The sequence below is a fragment of the Mobula hypostoma genome, chromosome 5, assembly GCF_963921235.1.
Source record: "Mobula hypostoma chromosome 5, sMobHyp1.1, whole genome shotgun sequence".
Classification (NCBI taxonomy): Eukaryota; Metazoa; Chordata; class Chondrichthyes; order Myliobatiformes; family Myliobatidae; genus Mobula; species Mobula hypostoma.
The window spans coordinates 46,901,580-46,922,870 of NC_086101.1; the positions used below are offsets into that span (position 1 = coordinate 46,901,580).

General features: G+C 39.3%; 1 protein-coding gene across 2 annotated transcripts in view; it reads right to left on the reverse strand.

Annotated features, from left to right (window-relative positions):
• Positions 1–2,583: 2,583 nt before the first annotated feature.
• Positions 2,584–21,291, reverse strand: part of dis3 (DIS3 exosome endoribonuclease and 3'-5' exoribonuclease) — a 52,670-nt gene continuing 33,962 nt past the window's right edge. Inside the window, exons 15-22 of one of the 2 annotated variants that reach the window (XR_010018030.1) lie at positions 21,141–21,227; positions 20,291–20,447; positions 13,564–13,778; positions 11,188–11,356; positions 10,010–10,168; positions 8,876–8,998; positions 6,693–7,371; positions 2,584–6,376 (exon numbers count right to left, since the gene is read on the reverse strand). Coding sequence is in view for 1 of the 2 variants with exons in the window: in XM_063048440.1 (XP_062904510.1) it covers positions 7,285–7,371; positions 8,876–8,998; positions 10,010–10,168; positions 11,188–11,356; positions 13,564–13,778; positions 20,291–20,447; positions 21,141–21,227 (997 nt within the window). In the remaining variant the exon portion in view is untranslated. Of the gene's footprint in view, positions 7,372–8,875; positions 8,999–10,009; positions 10,169–11,187; positions 11,357–13,563; positions 13,779–20,290; positions 20,448–21,140; positions 21,228–21,291 lie in introns of both variants that reach the window. The other variant, XM_063048440.1, reaches the window with a different exon arrangement.

The following is a 21,291-nucleotide window of genomic DNA, read 5'->3' on the forward strand; positions in this document are numbered from 1 at the left end:
AATCCAGCAGGCCAGACAGCATCAATTGTGGTGGGGGGGGGGGGCAGTGAAGTTGCAGTCAATGTTTTGGGCTGAGATCCTTCATTAGGAGTCCTGCTGCAAGGACTTGGCCTGAAACGTTTTTTTTTCCCATAGATGCTGCCTGGCCTGCTGAGTTCTTCCAGCATTTTGTGTGTATTGCTTGGGCAAGTTGCATATAGGGCTTTGACCTGAAACTTCAACAATTTCTCACCCCCAAAGATCCTGTCTTACCCACTGAGTTCCACCAGCAGACAATTTGCAGCATCTGAGACTTGTGTCTGTCAACATTTCTGCTGTATCTGTTTCCTCCTTCCTGTATTTGTTTGTCTATCAAATCAACCTTCTAGCCAAGTGGTTAGTGTAAGAGTCCCAGAGCACAGAAACAGGTCCAAAATCACACATTCTATGTCTCATCTACGGTATATTATCAAAGTTTTTGAGGACAGGACAGAGGTGCAGCTCACTCTGCCAGATACATGGATTCAATCCTGACCTCTACCCACTTTGCACCTACCCTGGAACCAAGTGGGTTCCCTACAGGAACTCTGGTCTCACATCCCAAAGGTGCATGAAGAAGTAAGTTAATTGGTCACTGTAGATTGGCCTCTGTGTTGTAGAATATGGGAGCAGTTGATAAAATGTAGGGAGAAAGGTGCTAATGTAAATGTGTGGTTGAAGATCTTAGTAGACTCCAAGCTGAAAGGCCTGAGTCAGTGCTGTTCATCTCCATGACTAAGCAACTCCATAGTCAGGAAACACAACAGCACAGAAGCGGGTCATCCGGCTCATTAGGTCCACAAACTGCTATTCTACCTAGACCCATAGCCCTTCATTCCTCTCTCAACCATGTATTTGTCCAAATTCCTCAAGTGTTTAAATCAAACCTGTATCTACCACTTCCACTCACTCAACTTCAGTGGAAAAAGCCTACTTGAATTTACATTATCTATACCTTTCATAATTATGTTTACCTCTATCAAATCTCTACTCATTCTCCGGGGAATAAAGTCCTAATCTATTTAACCTTTCCCTATTACACAGATCCTCAAGTTCTGGCAGTATCTTGTAAAACTTTTCTATAGTCTTTCAGCCTTATTAATATCTTTCCTGTAGGTACGTGACCAGAACTGCACACAATACTCCAAATTAGGCCTCACCAATGTCTTATACAACTTCAACATAACTTCCCACCTCCTGTACTCAATAATTTGATATCTGAAGGCTAATGTGTCAAAGGCTCTTGTTGCTTGTGGCACACTGTAGTGCAATTTTTTTTTCAAAAGAGCTGCTTCCTAAGAATATTTTGTGGCTACGATACACTGCTTGAAGCTGAACACAAATGTAATTTCAGACTACTTGTATCACACAGGAATTTGGAGAAACAAGAAATTAACTTTTAATGAATACAATGTGTTTAATTGTATAAGAGCTAATGCACTGCAATAGCTCAAATACTTTGTTGATGATTTTTGTTTGACTCAGTGTCTGAGACTTCTTGCTTAAATATCCAACAATAATCAGCCAACATTGATAAATTCCGGTTGCTCTGATACCATTTCACCATGACAGCAATGTCCAGGTGAAACCTTTCACCATGCTCATCACTAACAGCACCAAGATTTGCAGGAAAGAAGTGTAAATGGGAATGCAGAAAATAAATTTTTAGTGACATGTTGCACTTCATGGTTTTCTATACTTGAACCATATTGTTAGCCAGCTGCAGGTGCTTTAGTTGCCAATAAATTTTTCAACAACATCCATGAATGCCTTCCATGTGATTTTCTCTGGTCTAACTGGAAGTTCTTTAATTGCCTGTCATTGATAACCTGTTTGATGTGTGGACCAACAAAAAGGCCTTCCTTAATCTTGGCATCAGTTATTCTGGGGAACATCTGTCTCAAATGTTGAGATTCTTCACAGAAACTTTTGTGCCTGGTAACAGCAGATTCCATCCTTACAGTCTTGAACTCAGTAACTGCTGTTGCCTTTGACAAATCCAAGTCTCTTCCAGTCATTTAACTCCAATTGAGTTATCAGATGAGGCTCACTCAGCATAAAGAGTTCAAAATCTGCATCAGTATAAGTGCTGCCTTCCATTCCTGGCTCATGCATCATAGCATCTTCGTCTGCCTCTTTTAGACTCCATGTCTCTGGTGTCTTCAGTACTTGAAGACTCGTCATGCAGCACAGATTGCATGGCTGAAGGGGAATTGGGATATTCAATGAAGTTCTTGTTTTTAGCAGAGAAACCAGACACACCGATCAGACAGAAGTAGCAGTCTGTCGCATGATCCTTCTGATGTCACCATATCATTGGGACAGTGAACGGCATTGAATTCCAAGTACCTCTGAGCCAAGTTCTAAGATCATCAGCGCAGGTTGCACTACAAATCTGAGGAGCCTAGGCTTTGTTGTGATCACCAATTTTACACCCAAATTAGAGTTCATAGGCTTTCTTTTCTTCTGTAATTAATTTTTTTATTGAATTTCATCATCAAACATTTCCATACAATGTATTTCAGATACTGTACATATATATCATATAATCATATTTGTCACAAATCACAATATTAATCTGAGGTATACACTTATAGAAAGGAGAGGAAAGAAAGAACAATCGAAAGAAGAAAACTATGTACAGAGTAGGGAGTGATTTTTTTTTACAACATATTCATTGACTTGTGAGAATAAAATCAGACCTATGAGGTGTGAGCTTTCTTACTAAGAGGAGTTATGCTGTTTTCAAGATTTAAGCATTTACTCACCACAAATATAACAAAAAGTATCATGGCTGTTGCAACATGGGTGAGACATTTTGCTATCACAAATACTGTTGCAAATAATGTTATTTTATTATAATAGATATTCTGTTTGCTTTGTTATGAAGGCTATGCTTTCATAGCCTTTATAAAAAGAAAGAAAACCTTTCAGCTTACATTTTAATTGACTTGAATTATGAATTGAAACAAATATTGGCATCTATATTCCCAGATCCCTCTATTCTGCTCTATTATCACTCACCGGGTATGCACTATCTTGGTTTGTCCTCCCAACCATCTCACGCTTTATTAAATTCTGTATTAAATTTCATCTGCCATTTTTCAGCCTATTTTTCCAGTTGGTCCAGATCCTACTGCAAGCTTTGCTGTCCACTATGCCCCCAATCTTGGCTAGAGTTATTTTGATGGGTTTAAACTAAATTGGGAGGGGAATGGAAACTGGATTGATAGTGCTGAAGATGGAAGTACAGTGCCTATAAAAAATACTCACCCCTCCCGCCCCCCAGAAGTTTTCATGTTTTCTTGTTTTCCATTGAATCACAGAGTGAATTCAGCTTTTTTGACACTGATCAACAGAAAACGACTCTTTCCTGTCAAAGTGGAAACAGATCTCAACAAAGTGATCTAAATTAATTACTAATATAAAACACAAACAAGAGAAAATCTGCAGATGCCGGAAATCCATGCAGCACATACAAAATATTGGAGGAACTCAGCAGGCCAGGCAGCATTTAGGAAAAGAGGACAGTCGACATTTCGGGCCGAATTCTATGAAGTAATAATAATAAGCAGGATAGGCAAAAGAGAATCAGTTGATGTGCATTTGGATTTTCAGAAAGCCTTTGACAAGGTGCCACACGAGGCTGCCTAACAAGTTACAATCCCATGGTATTACAGGGAAGAATCAAGCATGGATAAATCAGTGGCTGACTGGCAGGAGGCAAAGAGTAGGAATTGAGGGAGCCATGTCTGGTTGGCTGCCAGTGACTAGCGTTGTTCTACAGAGATCTGTTCATGTTATATGTTAATGATTTGTGTGATGGAATTGATGGCTTTGTTGCAAAGTTTGCAGATGATATGATATAGGTGGAAATGCGGGTAGTTTTAAGAAGTAGAGGCTACAGAAGAACTTAGATTATGAGACTAGGCAAGGAGGTGGCAGAAGGAATATAGTGTCAGAAAGTATATCACCATGCACTTTTGTAGAAGTGAAAAGGTTGATAATTTTCTAAATGGAGAGAAAATACGAAAACACTGAGGTACAGAGTGACTTGGGAGTGCTTGTGCAGGATTCCCTGTAGGTTAATTTGCAGGTCGAGTCTGTGGTGAGGAAGGCAGATGCAATGGTAGCATTCATTTCAAGAAGACTAGAATATAAAAGTAAGGATGTAATGTTGAGAACTTGTAAAGCACTGGTGAGGCCTCACTTTGGAGTATTGTGAGGAGCTTGGGCTCCTTCTCCTATAAAAAGATGTGCTGAAATTGCAGAGGGTTCAAAGGAGTTTCACAGAAATTATTACAGACTTGAACATTTTGCCTCGGCCTGTATTCATCAGAATTCAGAATGAGCGGTAACCTCACTGAAACCTATCAAATGGTGAAACACCTTGAGAGAGTGGATGTTTCCTATGATGGGAGAGCCCAAGACCAGAGGACACAGTCTCACAATAGAGGGGTGTCCTTTTAGAATGGAAATGAGGAATTTCTTTAACCAGAGTGGTGAATCTATGGAATACGTTGCCACAGGTATCTGTGGAGGCCAAGTCTTAAGTATACTTAAGGCAGCGGTTGATAGATTCTTAATAGGTCAAGGCATGAACGGATACGAGAAGGCAGGAGATTGGGGACGAGAGAGAGATTGGATCAGCCATGATGAAATAGCAGAGCAGACTAAATGGGCCCAAAGGCCTAATTCTGCTGCTATATCTTATGGTCTAACTTCACTTATCCCAACACTGAACTATTCCCACAACCTATGGACTCACTTTCAAGGAATCTTCATCTTATGTTCCTGATATTTATTATTTTTTTCATATATTTGCAGAGATTGTTCTCTTTTTCACATTGGCTTTCTGTCTTGTGTGTGGTTTTTCACTGATTCGATTGTGTTTCTTTGGACTTACTGTCAATGGCTACAAGAAAATGAATTCTGGCGTATAGAGACTCCATTTTGCAGCGAAAGGAGTGAGACGTGTTTTTCACCTCGGCTCTTTTTATATCTTACATTCCACTCATAGATCCTTTTTAAGTTGAAGAATCACTATTTTTGTTGAAGGATTTATGATTTAACTATGATGGCAGGAAGTCGATTTGATACTGAACTGAGACGCGGCAAGATCCTTCCCGAAACAGAACAATCGGAACAAACAAAGAAATCGGAGAAACTTTCTACTTTAGAAAGAATATTCTCTTCAATATAAGATATGAAACTTGAATATGGATCACTTAACACTAAGATTAACTGATGGATGCTAACGGAAAGCTTGAAAAATCCATCTTTACTGTTCAAGAATCTTTGAAGAATTTGGATTTTCAATTTCAGACGCTTAAACAGACTACTCATCAAATTGAGAGGGAACAGGAGTCATTCAGGCAAACTATTAACGAGCAAGAATTGAAGATGTCATCTATGGAAAAGAAACTTAATGAAGTTACTTTGGAACTATCAAGAACAAAGAAAAAAACAATTGATTTAGATAGCAGAACGCGCCGGAGGAACTTACATATATTGGGCTTGCCTGAAAATACTGAAACCGGTGAGCTGTTAAAAGTTCTTTTCGGATATGCTGTATTCACTTTTTAATGAGATTCTTGAAGTGAACCCTGTACTCGATACAGCTTTTTGAATCCCACGATCTAAGCCCTCACCCGAGCTACGTCCGAGGTACTGTCCCTGCATTATTTTACAACCAAAGAAGCTATACTCCGAGACACAAGAAAAAGGGGTAAGCTAATCTACAATTCAACAGTAATTCATATAGTGGAGGACCTTGTCTCGGAAATCTTTGCCCAAAGAAGGAAATACCAGGGACTGATCTGAATTATATAAAATGAAATGTTGTCCATCGCTTAGTTATCTGGCACGTTTGATAATTTTTCCGCCTCTCAGCCACAAAAGATTAACTCTCAGAAGAAGGTTGGGAATTTATCAAGAGGCTTAAGTCTATGTTGAATACAACTTAAATAGATAATCTGATAGAGCTGGGAGATGTTTATAGAATTCTGGTGTATATGGTGACATATATGCACTTTAATAATAAATGTACTTTGGACTACTGTTTCCAAATACTCGTATATCCGATCCTTAGAGTACCTTTCAATTATTTATCTACTGCTGATGTCAGGCCCACCAGCCCAAAATTTTACGGCTTACTTTTACCGAGCCTTTCTTGAACAAAAGACGCTATTACAGAGTCAGCAACCCAGGTTCAATTCCGTTGCCACCTGGAAGGAGCTTGTACGTTCTCCCTGTGACTGTGGGTTTCCTCCAGACGTTGCAGTTTTCTCCCATATTTCAAAGACACGTAGGGTTAGTAGGTTCATTGGTCACATTGGTGTAATTGGGTGGCACAGGTCTGTTGGGCCAAAAGTACCTGTTACTGTGCTGTATCTCCAAATAAATAAAATACTGTAAATTGTAGGAATAAACATGTTAATGTTACATAATTAAAACAATTGCATCACATGGGTAATGTGCTAATACTTAGCCAATGAAAAACGAGAAAGGTGATAAGCCATTAGTTTAGCTGCTAAACCGCTATCTGACAGTGAATGGAGATGAACCACTATATACTATGAAAAATACATGAGTTTGCTAAAAGGTACAAATCTTATAAAAAGTATTAAAATAACAGTGGTTTCCAACATAAGTGACCCTGCTTTCTTACTTACTGATTGATGGTTTAATTCTTTCTACTACTGAACTAAGGTGAGCATGATGGTGCTGCAAACTGGCATCGCGTTGACTCAGCTGAGGCTCTGTTTTACTTCCAGGTCAACATCAGTTCATTGCTGATCCTGCAGTTAGACAATTAAGAAATGGACTTATGGCATGACTTAATGCACCCAATTTAAATTCATGAAATGTTGTTTATTTAGTGTTTATCTTCATGCAAGACCAATTCCACAAAGCTTAATCCTCTTTGCAGAGAGACTGAATTGTGTAGATCCATGATTTCTGAAGGCAATATTCATAGAATTGAACTGATTAGTTCATTTACTTCCCATATTCAGATCAACCTTTGCTGTTCTGACATCAGATTCATTCATAATACTTCAAGCCACAAAACTATCTCTTTAATTTTGATCACATTATCAAAATAAAGTTAGAATTCAAACTTCTTTTAAAAAACTGAGGTATAAAAAATTATTTTATTCAAAAGACTGAACATTTTCTATTACAAAAACATGTATATCATCCAAAAGACTTCCCTCATACATGAATAGTCAATGGTTTAAAAGTAGCAATAGAAGAGCGATCTTTTTAACTTCGCCTGGCTTTCTTCACTTCAGGTTCATCTCTAGCAGTGTTTTGCTGTGAAGTAGTTCTTGGAACACTGATTCCAGGAATCTGCCACAAGAAATAAAATTTCAAAGCTTGTATGCTGAATTCGTTCAATTGTAAATAAAAACAAGTGAAGAGAACAGAACATTTGATTGAAGGAAAGAAATTTGAGTTAAATTAGCTTGCCCAAGGGTTACTAAATGGTCTTTATCTGATTAACCCTCCCCAATACTGTATTTTGCTGCTCATTTTTTCAAAGATTCAGTTGAAAACATGGAACAATTTAATAATAGCAAGGAGAAAATATTAACCAGTGAACAAAATGATTGAAGATCATGACAAATAAAAACTTAGTTTATAGAATAAATTAACTGGGTATTGCTGAATAGCAATTGTACTAACTGGAGCAAAAATTCTATACTGGAAACAGCAAAAACATTTTTAAAAATCCAATTTGCCAGAATGTTTCCTGATCTTTCAGGTAATTTGTACTAGAAATTTCTGAAGTTCTTTTCATCTTACACTTCATTTGTCTTTGTGATTTTTACCAACCACAAATTATTTGAAGAAAAGCATTTAATGTGAATGTCTGGTAACCATTTTTGGTACTGTACCATGAAGTGTTCGCAGAAGTACTAAACAGAACAAAACATGTCTTGTTCTGCTTAAGTACAGGATATAATTAAAAAGAACTGAGCAGAAGTGAATGAAGGCTTTACACAGCACAAGGTACAACATAAACAGAGCCTGAATGGAATGGTGTGAAAGCACGTTGGAGAGAAGTCTCTCAGGTAATTTCAAAACAAAAGCGATTCTGGACTGGTCAAAGAACACTGAGGCTGTCTACAAGAAGGGTCAGAGCTGTCTCTATTTCCTGAGGAGACTGAGGTCCTTTAACATCTGCTGGACGATGCTGAGGATGTTCTACGAGTCTGTGGTGGCCAGTGCTATCATGTTTGCTGTTGTGTGCTGGGGCAGCAGGCTGAGGGTGGCAGACACCAACAGAATCAACAGACTCATTCGTAAGGCCAGTGATGTTGTGGGGATGGAACTGAACTCTCTCACGGTGGTGTCTGAAAAGAGGATGCTGTCTAAGTTGCATGCCATCTTGGTCAATGTCTCCCATCCACTACATAATGTACTGGGTGGGCACAGGAGTACATTCAGCCAGAGACTCATTCCACCGAGATGCAGCACTGAGCGTCATAGGAAGTCATTCCTGCCTGTGGCCATCAAACTTTACAACTCCTCCCTTGGAGGGTCAGACATCCTGAACCAATAGGCTGGTCCTGGACTTATTTCATAATTTACTGGCATTATTTACATATTACTATTTAACTATTTATGGTTCTATTACTATTTATTACTTATGGAGCAACTGTAACGAAAACCAATTTCCCCCAGGATTAATAAAGTATGACTATGACTATTCAATTTTAGAAAGCAGTATCTTAATTACTGACATGACTCCATAAAAAGCAAACAAGGTGGATTATTTGGAATAATTACTACTTTATCTAAAGTGGACAAAAGGAAGCTACATTTAACTTGAACAATGCTGAATTCTTACCACTGGATCAACCAGACTCATTCTGATCTTCTGGTGCTGTATGTTTGATGCATCCACTGTGATTGTCACAGTTACCTTGTCAAACATTTTAAATAATGTCTCTTCTACTGTTAAAGATGGGATCTGTAAGATCATTGAGAGATCACAGGTTTAAAAATTCAAATGCATTATCAATTCACGATGTCTATACCCTGACTGTTCATACAATTGAACAATTGCATATCTCAAAAAAATATAATTCATTTTTGCTAGCACTTATGTCTAATCGGAAAGGATCTTTGCAATATTGTATTTATTCTAATTACATTTACTGCCTCATACATTTATGAATAATCAAGGGCAAAAAAAAGATAAGCAATAAAAGTGAGATTGAACTTCTAAATCAACTTTATAGACAATATCCTTACATACTTCAGTTGGCCAAAATCAAGAGAAGCAACCGCAAAAAGAAAATGCTCCCTGACATGACTCTTATTCTCAAACTTTCACCTAGAATTTCTATTCATTGTCAAATAAGACCCAATTTTGAATCGTTATGTCAAATCCCCCAATTTTGTAAGATTCCTTTTGACATATGAAAAATGTATGAATTGAGGAATAAGCTACAGGGACTTTAGAGCCTGCTTATCTGTACAATAAAATAGCACACATTCTTGCATTTCTATTGCATCTTCTTGCACAATTTTTATATCCCTAAATTCCCCTTCAACTTTAGGGTAACTTAAATTCCAGTCTTGAATCTTTCCAGTATTCCCAAGGAATTAGCAGAACACCCCATGATCAGGCCAAAATGATTATTTCTTGCCTGATATTGAGCTTCCTACTTCCAAGCTCTCTTAATCAAGGGAAATGAATTCTTTGCATCTATCCTTTCATGTCTTCTGAGAACTTTAAATTTTTCTGCGATCAACTCTTGATCTTTTAAATCAAGGGAAGATGGGCTCATCCTACTAAATTTATCATAAACCAGACTAGCACTTTATTCCCCAAATTAACTTAACAACACAAGTTATTGAAAATCTCTGTAAGCAAGAAAGATTGGTAGAAAGTTGCATGAAGATTAAGAATACAATAGGACTAGAAGTTTTGCTCTGCGGTTAATGAGAAAAAAGACTGGAAAGAAGTTCTCTGTACCTCTTCATTGTAGTATATCTTTGGGGTTTGCTTGCCTTTCTCTTCAAAGAAAACGGTACCCTCCAATCCAAACTTTGGAATTAACACCACAATGGCATTCTTCTTCACAAACAGAATGTAGCCAACTTCATCAACGATTCCTTTGTTTTTAAAGAATAACTAATAAGATTGGATAGAAAGCATTTAGTAACTCAGGGTAAATACAAAGTTAAGCCTATAGCTCATTTAGCACATTGATTAAATGTTGAACATAAATTGCTTTGTAAAGAGAATATTGCTGCAGTACAACTTCTGAGCATTTGTAATCACAGAAATGAATCTGTTTCATTAATGCACACACATACAAACTGCTTTCTAAGGAGTGAATTGAAACTGTATGTGGCTCAAGAATAAAAAAGAATCTCTAGTATACTATCAAAGTACAATGTAACTTAGAAAATAAAAAATTAAATGAAATCAGATATAGCTCAGGTCTTGAATTACAAATAAAATCATTAAGAGTTTGACAAACTTTAATAAATGTCCTGAAACAAAGACAGATTTATTTCTTGAGAGAAAGAAGCGTAGTGGAATTGCTGAAAAATATAAAGTTGCTCAGTTTTTGCTGGACCACATTTTGGGTTGCTGCATACAATTTTTACTGCCATATGACAGGGACACTGAAGAGAAAGTACAAGATAGTGTCAAGGATGAATGGGACTAGAAGATTTGAGGTTTGTAGATAAGGAAAAGATGAAAAGACTGGAGGTCCTGTCTGGAAGAGTTGTCTGATGGTTAATCAAATAGAGAGCTACAAAATTATGGAAGGTTTCAGTAGAATGAACACAGAGAACATTTCCAGTTGAATGGAAAAATGAAACTAAAGGACATCAGTACAATTACCAAGTACGAAATTCAAATGAAACTTCATTACTAAGATCACAAGCACGAGAAAATTTACAGATGCTGGAAATCCAAAGCAACGTACATAAAATGCTGGAGAACTCAGCAGGTCAGGCAGCATCTGTGGAGACGACACTCAACAAGAATATGAGAATGTAGAACTCAGACTTGGAATAATCAAGGCTAATTTGCAGGGAAATATTTGAGAAGATAAGCATTTGAGGAAAATAGATTATGATTACTTACTGAAATATTATTTATGAGCAAAAAATATTATGCCATAGATTTTTTTTTACCTGAGTATGGAATGCCACAGAAGCTCGCTGGGAATATTGTGCCATTTTGTGACGGTAATTAAGGTTATTACATAAAGCTTGCTGTTTGTGCTTATCCATGATATCTGGGTAGGTGGAGTCAGCTTTAATAGCCACAGCTAAGAGACGATGTACTATTATATCAGAATATCTGTAATCAGGCAAAACACAGACAAGTGTTTCAATATAACATTAGCCAAAAAAACCATAAGGGTCAGTGAAAATCCAAATAATGCTGTATTACACAAGTAAAGTACAGTATACTGCCATAGATTTTGCAATACAATTTTTCTTAGCATCAGGGATGACCGGCTCTCAAACCAGTTCTGTAGATTGGGAGTGTTGTGTGTGAGAGTAATTTAGGATCCACATATCTGCAACAGATGAGTGGGTGCGCAAGTGGCATGAGAGCAGGTGCACTTCTGGGCAGTCTGTGCTCTGTAGGATGGAACTTGAGATCTTCACTGCTAGCTTGAATGTTACTCTTCATAAAAATGAGAGCAGTCCTGGGATTTCCAAGTCCAAAGCTACAACATGCCTTCAAAGGCTATGATGTTTACATACTTCTCTTGCAGAAAAGACCAGAAATCACTTGAATGTACTTTTCAAATATTTATAAAGTAGATTCTTGATGAAATATTTTGGCAGCTTTACTTTTAGTTACATTAGGTCAAAATGAACCATAATGATGCAGGGCGTCACAGCTACTGTTTCAGAGCCAGAAAAAAACACACAGTTTTGTACATTTTCCTCATGGGAATTATACATACTAAAGGATTTTAACAATTTTATTTAACTGTTTAACTGTTTTTATTAATTGTTTATTTATGCTGCTTCAGCTTCTACTTAAGCAAACATGCACATTATTTTTTTTATTCAACAAGCGATGTGCTGTGCAGGTTAATTAAAAACGGTTTCCTAGTTTCTTTTCTGCATGCTGCTGAGTGGTATCACAGCTCCAGGGTGTCAAGGATCCTTTAGAAGCAACATCCAATAGCAGCAAGCATTTGATAAAGGGTTAGTTCCTTCAACTGGAATTGCTGGATCTTTATGGGGAGAATTTTGATAAGTCAGCAAAGGCACTATTGCTTCTCCACAGATGAACAGAGGAAACAAATATATTTTACATATATACAAATATATATATAAAAATATCTATAAATAAACTGGATTCCAGTGAACTGGACCACTGGTTAATCAGACCAGCCGCTATTTGGGACAACGCTTCAAGGCCAAATACCAATCCAAAAAACAGCCGGGCTTCCCTTTGTTTATTTGGGACACAGTGTTGCTTAATTAGGACAGGAGACTTGCCAAAGTTTCTAACTAGCGTAAGTCATGTGTACTTATGTGACCATTAGACACTACAGCATGCTTAGAGTGAACAGTTTTTACATAGCATCAAGTTGTGTGTATTTGTCTTCAAAAAATAGTCACTGATAGTTAGCGAGAAATAAGCAGTAAGACAATTCAGAACTGTCTTGTTCACTGTGATTTTAAGCATTTAGGTTTGCAGATGTCAGAAATGGCCAGCAGTGAATATGAAACAGTTTCACTACTTCAACAAGTTAGAAACTATGAAGAACTTGAAGATAGTGAAAATCATCGTCAATGTTGCAATGAAAATGAAGATTAGAAGGATGCAATTGTTGAAAGCATTGTATGAAGGCAGTCCATTATCTGCACTAGGTGTTTGCACTGATTTTGTTCATTTACAGTCAATTACAAGAGCATAGCATAATACACTGGATGAATTCCTCTGTCGATAACTATTAGAAACTAATGCACAGTTTTATAGTACTGTAGTAATATGAGTACTGTTCTAAATTGTCCGCATTTCATATAAATATATATTTTTTACTTAGTTAAATGGTGGTTTATCCTTTTTCTACCTTTTTAACTATTTCCATGAAACTTCAGCTAATTGGGGCAGTGCTTAGTTGGGCTAAAATGTACATGGCCTGACGTGTCCCAATTAACTAGAATCCACTGTATTTACACAGTAATACCTTAAAATATAAAAGAAATACATGGCATTTTTACTTGATGGGCTAATAGTATTGAACTTTACAAAGGCAAAAAATAAAGTAAACCCAACTGAATGAACCTTACCAGTTTTAAGAACAGGAATTATACCTCATACAATATAATTTGGAGAAAATATTATTTGCAACAATTGCAACAAACTGGAGAATCACTTCTCCCATATAATTATTGTGGTCAACATCAGGCATCCAAACATTCATATCACAATATGGGTATCTTCATATTTCTCAATGAAGCAGACATATGGTGCATAGCACTTATTTTGTTGCTATCCTGAAGAGTAAAAATAAATACTTAATGCAAGGCTTATACCTTCTGATAGGTGACGTGAAGTGAGTATAGATAGATGAAGCCAGACCAAAATGGTGAAAGTCAGTATCCATTCCTGAACAGAAGTAGACAGCCTGCATCATGCAACGTGTGGTCAGAATTCGCAGGAGTGTGTTCAAATATGGGGATCCAGGAACCTCTGCTTTATCTAAAGACTCTGCCAGGGCCTTTGCTGAATCAGTCTTTATCTCTAAATTCTGAGATAAATTAGAAACAAATCAAAGTAATTTTATGCATAAGAACTGCTTTATACCATTTACTACAAGATGCACACAATGAGATACAGTACAAAAACAGTACCTACAGCCCACTACATCTGTGATGAACATCAATCACTCATTTTTACACTAATCTTACCCAAACCCATGCTATATTCCCCAATTTCCCTCCTTCAGATTGCTGGGGAAATTTATAGTGGCCAATTAGCCCACCAACACTTTTGGGACGTGGGTGGAAAGCAAGGTACCTGGAGGAAACACAGGTGAAGAGAAAGAGGATGTCCAAAGTCCACAAAAGAGTACAATCAAAACTGGATCCCTGTATACATATCAACATTTAACTAAATAGCAACACTGACATTTTACCAGTATTTTATTGAATTTATGGAACGTTATGGAAATATAATACAAATTACACCCATTTTTTAACACTTTTGGAATAAAAGGCAATCAATACCTCCAACTAAAATAAAGCAAACAATGTTTGCATTCCTTCTCCTCCAAAACATTGACAATACTATCTTCAAAGAGCCAAAAGGCAAACAAAACAGTGCACAGTGTGACGAGAATACACATAAATTAAGATGTTTGCTGGCCTGGGCTAGCATCAGTGGCATCAGCAGCATCAGCAGTTGGTCTGCCACCTGTCCTCAGGGGAAGGAGAGATAAGGAACAATGAAACAGCATCTGGAGATGTGTAATGAAGGGACGGGAGAGAGAGCTGTCTGGAGCGGCTCCCCCTTTGAACCCTGAACTGTTTGAAGTGATGGACAGGCGATACCCCAGCAGGGGGATAAAAAGGGACAGGTTCGCTAAGGCAGGACACACACGACACCCGAGGTAACGAGACCCTGGAAGCGGTGCGCCTCTCACGAGTCGGTGGGAAGTACCGGACCATAAACGCACAGGGTGGAAAGGTACGATCAGCGGGAACCCGGTGTGTGTCCACCCTCGCTTGGGTGCCGGGTTCACTGCAGAGGATCAACCGCATCTGGAGGTCACAGTCGGTGACCTCAGGTGACATCACAAAGGACCCGCCCGAAAGCTTCTTGTGAGCAATATCGCAGGTCTGTGAGTGGAAGCCGTTTCTGAATGATCAGTCGTTCCCGTTCTCTCTCTCTCTCTCCCCCCCCCCACGTCCATCGCCATGGCAACGATTACTGCGAACTGAACTAAATTGGACTGAACTTTTGTGTCACTTTGAAATTTGGTCATTTACCCCTAGACAACGATAGAGCTTGATTGATGCTGTTATCTTAATTCTGTGCACATGTGTGTTTATCATTGCTGAACTGTTGCATTTATTATCCTTTCAATTACTGTGTTGCTTGTTTCTTTAATAAAACTTTCTTAGTTCTAGTAATCCAGACTCCAACTGAGTGATCCATTTCTGCTGGTTTGGCAACCCAGTTATGGGGTACGTAACAACAGCAACGCACACAAAATGCTGGAGGAACTCAGCAGTCCAGGCAGCATCTATGAAAAAAAACTACAGTCGACCAAGTGCCAGGAGGGACAAATGGATAAGGGAGTCACGGAGGGAGCACTTACCCTTGCAAGCGGAACAAGTGCTACAATTGGCCTAACAACTCCGACCTCACTATCATCCAGGGCCCTAAACAGTCCTTCCAGGTGAGGCGCATTTCACCTGAGTCTGTTGAGGTCATTTTCTGTGTTCAGTGCTCCCGGTATGGCCTCCTGTACGTTGGTGAGACACAACATAGATTGGGAGACTGCTTCGCTGAGCATCTACACTCTGTCCTCCAGAACAAGCAGGATCTCCCAGTGGCCACCCATTTTAATTCCACTGTCGTGATGAGGCCACACTTAGGTTGGAGGAACAACACCTTATATTCCGTTGGGAAGCTTCCAACCTGACGGCATGAACATCGGTTTCTCAAACTTCCGATAATTCCCCACAACTGCCCCCCCCCCAACTCCCTCTCCATTTCCCATCTCCTTTTCCCTCTCTCATTCCATCTCACTAACATCCCAGCTCTTTACTTCATCCCTCCCCCTCCAGGTTTCACCTATCACCTGGTAGTTCTCTCTCCCCTCCCCCCACCTTTTAAATCTACTCAGCATTTTTTCTCCAGTCCTGCTGAAGGGTTTCAGCCTGAAGCGTCGACTGTACTTTTTCCCATAGATGCTGCCTGGCCTGCTGAGATCCTCCAGCACTTTTTGTGTGTTTCGGATTTTGCAGATTTTCTCTTGTTTGTGGTTGGATTAAAATATTGCACAAGTCACTATTTAACTTACAATAGGTAATAAGATGAACTAGGCAGGAGCAACAGGAAATAAAAATATATGTAAATTTTAAAAAGGCAACCACTATTTAAACTAATGAAGGGACGACTAGGAATAGAGTTCCAGAACAGGGGTCTGAAATAAAGTGAGAGGAATATCTGACAAAAATGAAATTAATTGTGCAGCAATAATTAAACAGTGCAAATGAAGGCAATAATAATTTCCAACTAACCAGAGCAAGGATTAATTAAACACGGTTACAGAAAACACTGGACTGGGAATTAAACATTGGAGGGCGTCACATATTTAGAAAAGTGGCAAAAGAATGAGAGGTGGACAGCTGTACTCAAGGCAGAAAAATGACGATAAATCGCAGCAGTTCACATAGATTTAAATAGAATCCACATGCACAGCAAAAACAATACTTTATGGGGTGCTCTACATACTGCAGCATAGTTGGATGTGGAAGAAGCAATACAGTGAGTACACACAACAGTCAACACAGGGATTCTACCTACATTAAAACTGCATTAATTCAGCAATTGTATTGGACCAGAAGATTGAGATTACTTTACAAATACCAACACACTTCCACTTACCTTTTTTTTTGAAATAGATGTTATAAAACATCATTTCAGTAAACTCAAGGGGAATCGCCCCACAGAATTGGGGACAGGTTTAAAGGGTGTGGTAACCAGGGCTCTGATGAAGGAAAGCGAGAACAGGAATTGGGAGCTGATGAGTGAAATGGATTTTAAAAGCATAAGTCCTTGCTTTCCTAACAATTAAGTCTTTGAAGAGGTGACAGATATAAGTGTTGACACAACTTATCTAGATTTTTCAAGGAGGTCTTGGATTTGATACTCCATCTTCCCGGTGAGGAAGATAAAGAATGGTAGGGTGAAGGAACCATGGGTGACAAGTGAAGTGGAAAATCTAGTCAGGTGGAAGAAGGCAGCATACATGAGGTTTAGGAAGCAGGGGTCAGATGGGTCTATTAAGGAATATAGGGAAGCAAGAAAGGAGCTTAAGAAGGGGCTGAGAAGAGCAAGAAGGGGGCATGAGAAGGCCTTGGTGAGTAGGGTAAAGGAAAACCCCAAGGTATTCTTCAATTATGTGAAGAAAAAAAGGATGTCAGGAGTGAAGGTAGGACCCATTAGAGATAAAGGTGGGAAGATGTGCCTGGAGGCTGTGGAAGTGAGCGAGGTCCTCAATGAATACTTCTCTTCGGTATTCACCAATAAGAGGGAACTTGATGATGGTGAGGACAATATGAGTGAGGTTGATGTTCTGGAGCATGTTGATATTAAGGGAGAGGAGATGCTGGAGTTGTTAAAATACATTAGGACGGGTAAGTCCCCAGGGCCTGATGGAATATTCCCCAGGCTGCTCCACGAGGCGAGGGAAGAGATTGCTGAGCCTCTGGCTAGGATCTTTATGTCCTCATTGTCCACGGGAATGGTACCGGAGGATTGGAGGGAGACGAATGTTGTCCCCTTGTTCAAAAAAGGTAGTAGGGATAGTCCGGGTAATTATAGACCAGTAAGCCTTACGTCTGTGGTGGGAAAGCTGTTGGAAAAGATTCTTAGAGATATGATCTATAGGCATTTAGAGAATCATGGTCAGATCAGGGACAGTCAGCATGGCTTTGTGAAGGGCAGATTTTGTCTGGCAAGCCTGATAGAGTTCTTTGAGGAGGTGACCAGGCATATAGATGAGGGTAGTACAGTGGATGTGACCTATATGGACTTTAGTAAGGCATTTGACAAGGTTCCACATGGTAGGCTTATTCAGAAAGTCAGAAGGCATGGGATCCAGAGAAATTTGGCCAGGTGGATTCAGAATTGGCTTGCCTGCGGAAGGCAGAGGGTCGTGGTGGAGGGAGTACATTCAGATTGGAGGATTGTGACTAGTGGTGTCCCACAAGGATCTGTTCTGGGACCTCTACTTTTCATGATTTTTATTAACGACCTGGATGTGGGGGTAGAAGGGTGGGTTGGCAAGTTTCCAGATGACACAAAGGTTGGTGGTGTTGTAGGTAGTGTAGAGGATTGTCAAAGATTGCAGAGAGACATTGATAGGATGCAGAAGTCGGCTGAGAAGTGGCAGATGGAGTTCAACCCGGAGAAGTGTGAGGTAGTACATTTTGGAAGGACAAACTCCAAGGCAGAGTACAAAGTAAATGGCAGGATACTTGGTAGTATGGAGGAGCAGAGGGATCTGGGGGTACATGTCCCCAGATCCCTGAAAGTTGCCTCACAGGTGGATAGGGTAGTTAAGAAAGCTTATGGGGTGTTAGCTTTCATAAGTTGAGGGATAGAATTTAAGAGTCGCGATGTAATGATGCAACTCTATAAAACTCTGGTTAGGCCACACTTGGAGTACTGCGTCCAGTTCTGGTCGCCTCACTATAGGAAGGATGTGAAAGCATTGGAAAGGGTACAGAGGAGATTTACCAGGATGCTGCCTCGTTTAGAGAGTATGCATTATGATCAGAGATTAAGGGAGCTAAGGCTTTACTCTTTGGAGAGAAGGAGGATGAGAGGAGACATGATAGAGGTGTACAAGATAATAGGAGGAATAGATAGAGTGAATAGCCAGCGCCTCTTCCCCAGGGCACCACTGCTCAATACAAGAGGACATGGCTTTAAGGTAAGGGGTGGGAAGTTCAAGGGAAATATTAGAGGAAGGTTTTTTACTCAGAGAGTGGTTGGTGCATGGAATGCACTGCCTGAGTCAGTGGTGGAGGCAGATACACTAGTGAAGTTTAAGAGACTACTAGACAGGTATATGGAGGAATTTAAGATGGGGGTTTATATGGGAGGCAGGGTTTGAGGGTCGGCACAACATTGTGGGCTGAAGGGCCTGTACTGTGCTGTACTATTCTATGTTCTATGCTCTATAATAAATAAATGGACTGAGGGCCTTATGTCTGAAGGCCAATAATAAAATAGATGACTGATTGGCTTTAAGAGATAAGGAAGAGAGAGCAGATAAGCAAAAATGGAATACTGTGCACAATTTTGGCCACTTATTGTTAGAAAGGGGAAGATACAAAATTATTTTCTGTACTGTCTGTAACATATGCTACCTCCAACAAGATCCTACTACTAAAGCACATCTTCCCTTCCACAACTGTCCGCCCCCCACCTTCTGTAAGGATCTCTCTCTACATGATTCTCTTGTTAACTCGTCCCTCGTCAGTGATCACCAATCTGGCACTTACCCTTGCAAGTGTGACAAATGCTTCAGCTGCCCCTTTTTCTCCTCACTCACCACTGTTCAGGGTCCCAAACAGCTCTTCCAGGTGAGGTGGCACTTCACCTCCGAGTTTGTTGGGTCATCCATTGTATCCAGTGAAACCTGAGTCAGATTGGGAGACTGACTTTGTCAACCACAAAAGGCAGGATTCCCGGATTGCTACTCATTTCAACTTCCCATTCCTATTCTGACATGCCTGTTGACGGCTCCCTGTACTGCCACAATGAGGCTAAACTCAGGTTGGAGGAGCAACACTTCATATTCCATCTGGGTGGCCTCAAACTTAATGGCATGAACATCAATTTCTCTAACTTCTGACAATTTCTCCCTTCTCCCCTTCTCTGTTTTTCCATTCCCATTCCCCTCTCACCCCTTCTCTTCTCCTCACCTGCCCATTCTCTCCCTCTAGTTTTCCTCCTCCTCCCCTTTGTTCCGTGGTCCGAAGTCCTGCCCTATTAAGATTCCTTCTTCCTTAGATCTTCACCTCTTCCACCTATCACCTCCCAGCTTCAAATTCCAATTGTCCTCCCGAACCCACCCTCCTTCTCCCCCACCTATCACCTGCCAGCTTGAATGTCTTCCCCTTCCCTGACCTTCTTCCCGATGAAGGGTGCTGGCCCGAAACATCGACTGCAGGTTCCACTCCATTGATGCTGCCTGATGTGCTATGATCATCCAGCATTTTGTGTGTTTCTAACATATGCAGAATCTCTTGTGGCTATGCTGTAAAAATCTTACAAGATATCAAAAATGTGGAGTTTCACTGTCAGGAATGGATGAACATTTTTCACATTTAGCAAGGCTAGTTAAGGAAGGGAAAAGAGTCAGAAAATGAGAAGAGGATTTCTGCTCTCCACTCTGGTCATGATTACTCTATGCACTTGATCATATTTATTCCAATCAGGAAAGATCTCAGAACTACACCTTATTTGAGCCTTATTTAGAAACATTTAAAACAACAGTTTATGGTGTCCACGACTCACTTTGGAACTTGCTGCTTTAACAAGGATGTCATAATTAGATGGAGGTGGTGCTGGATGCTTTCTGAGGAGTGCACATTCTGGGAATTCTTCATAAATTTTCTGTGCAACTGAGATGTTGGCCTGCAGCATGAACTCCTCTACCATTGAATTGGTTTCTCTGTTTTTGAAGCAAATAAATATGCAAGTTTAGATTTCTAGAACTTACCACATAGAATACATAACAAGGAACAAACTACCTTAATCCTTCACGATTTTTTTTTTGTTTTCAATGATGCTGCTAAAGGACTTACCATACTTTCACTTCACTAATGAAATGGAAGCAAAGTAGGCAATCAGGTACTGAACTGTAATGACATTCTAAGAAACTACTGGCTGTTTCTTGACTCTACCTATTTTCTCATAGAATTTCAACATGTAGCTCAAGTACTCTAAAATAATGTGTTGAGTTCAGCCAGGAACATACACAATAACTGAGCACACTTTGGACTGTAAAAGTGGGATGATGGGTAAAAAGATTCCAAGTAATGAATGTTCTCTGCAACTTATAAGAATTCTATAAAACAAATTTTTGTTGCCAGAAGCACAAAACGCTAAAATAACTTCACAATACAGTCTGAAAACAATCTCGTAGATACAACTTAATTAGGATTACATATCAATATTCAAGAGCTACATACATTAAATAAATTGATCCGTTATGCTATTTCACAATATCGATTGTTTAAAAACTAAATTTAGAATGAAGTTGGTTAGCATTGACCTTAACTGCAACTGGGGAAAAGAAAAGTTCTGCAAGATGGCAGCCACACTGATTCTAAGCCAACCTAAATTAAAAGTCAGACGTACATACTTTAATTCTTTGGTTTGCAGATCGATAGGATCATGAGTCTCACTGTCCATGTGAAATCGGACTTCTGGAGAAGATAATGTGAGAGCACTGAAAACAAAAAGCAGATTTTATTAAAAGGACATTTAGATTCTTATAACTCAAAATGGAAAAG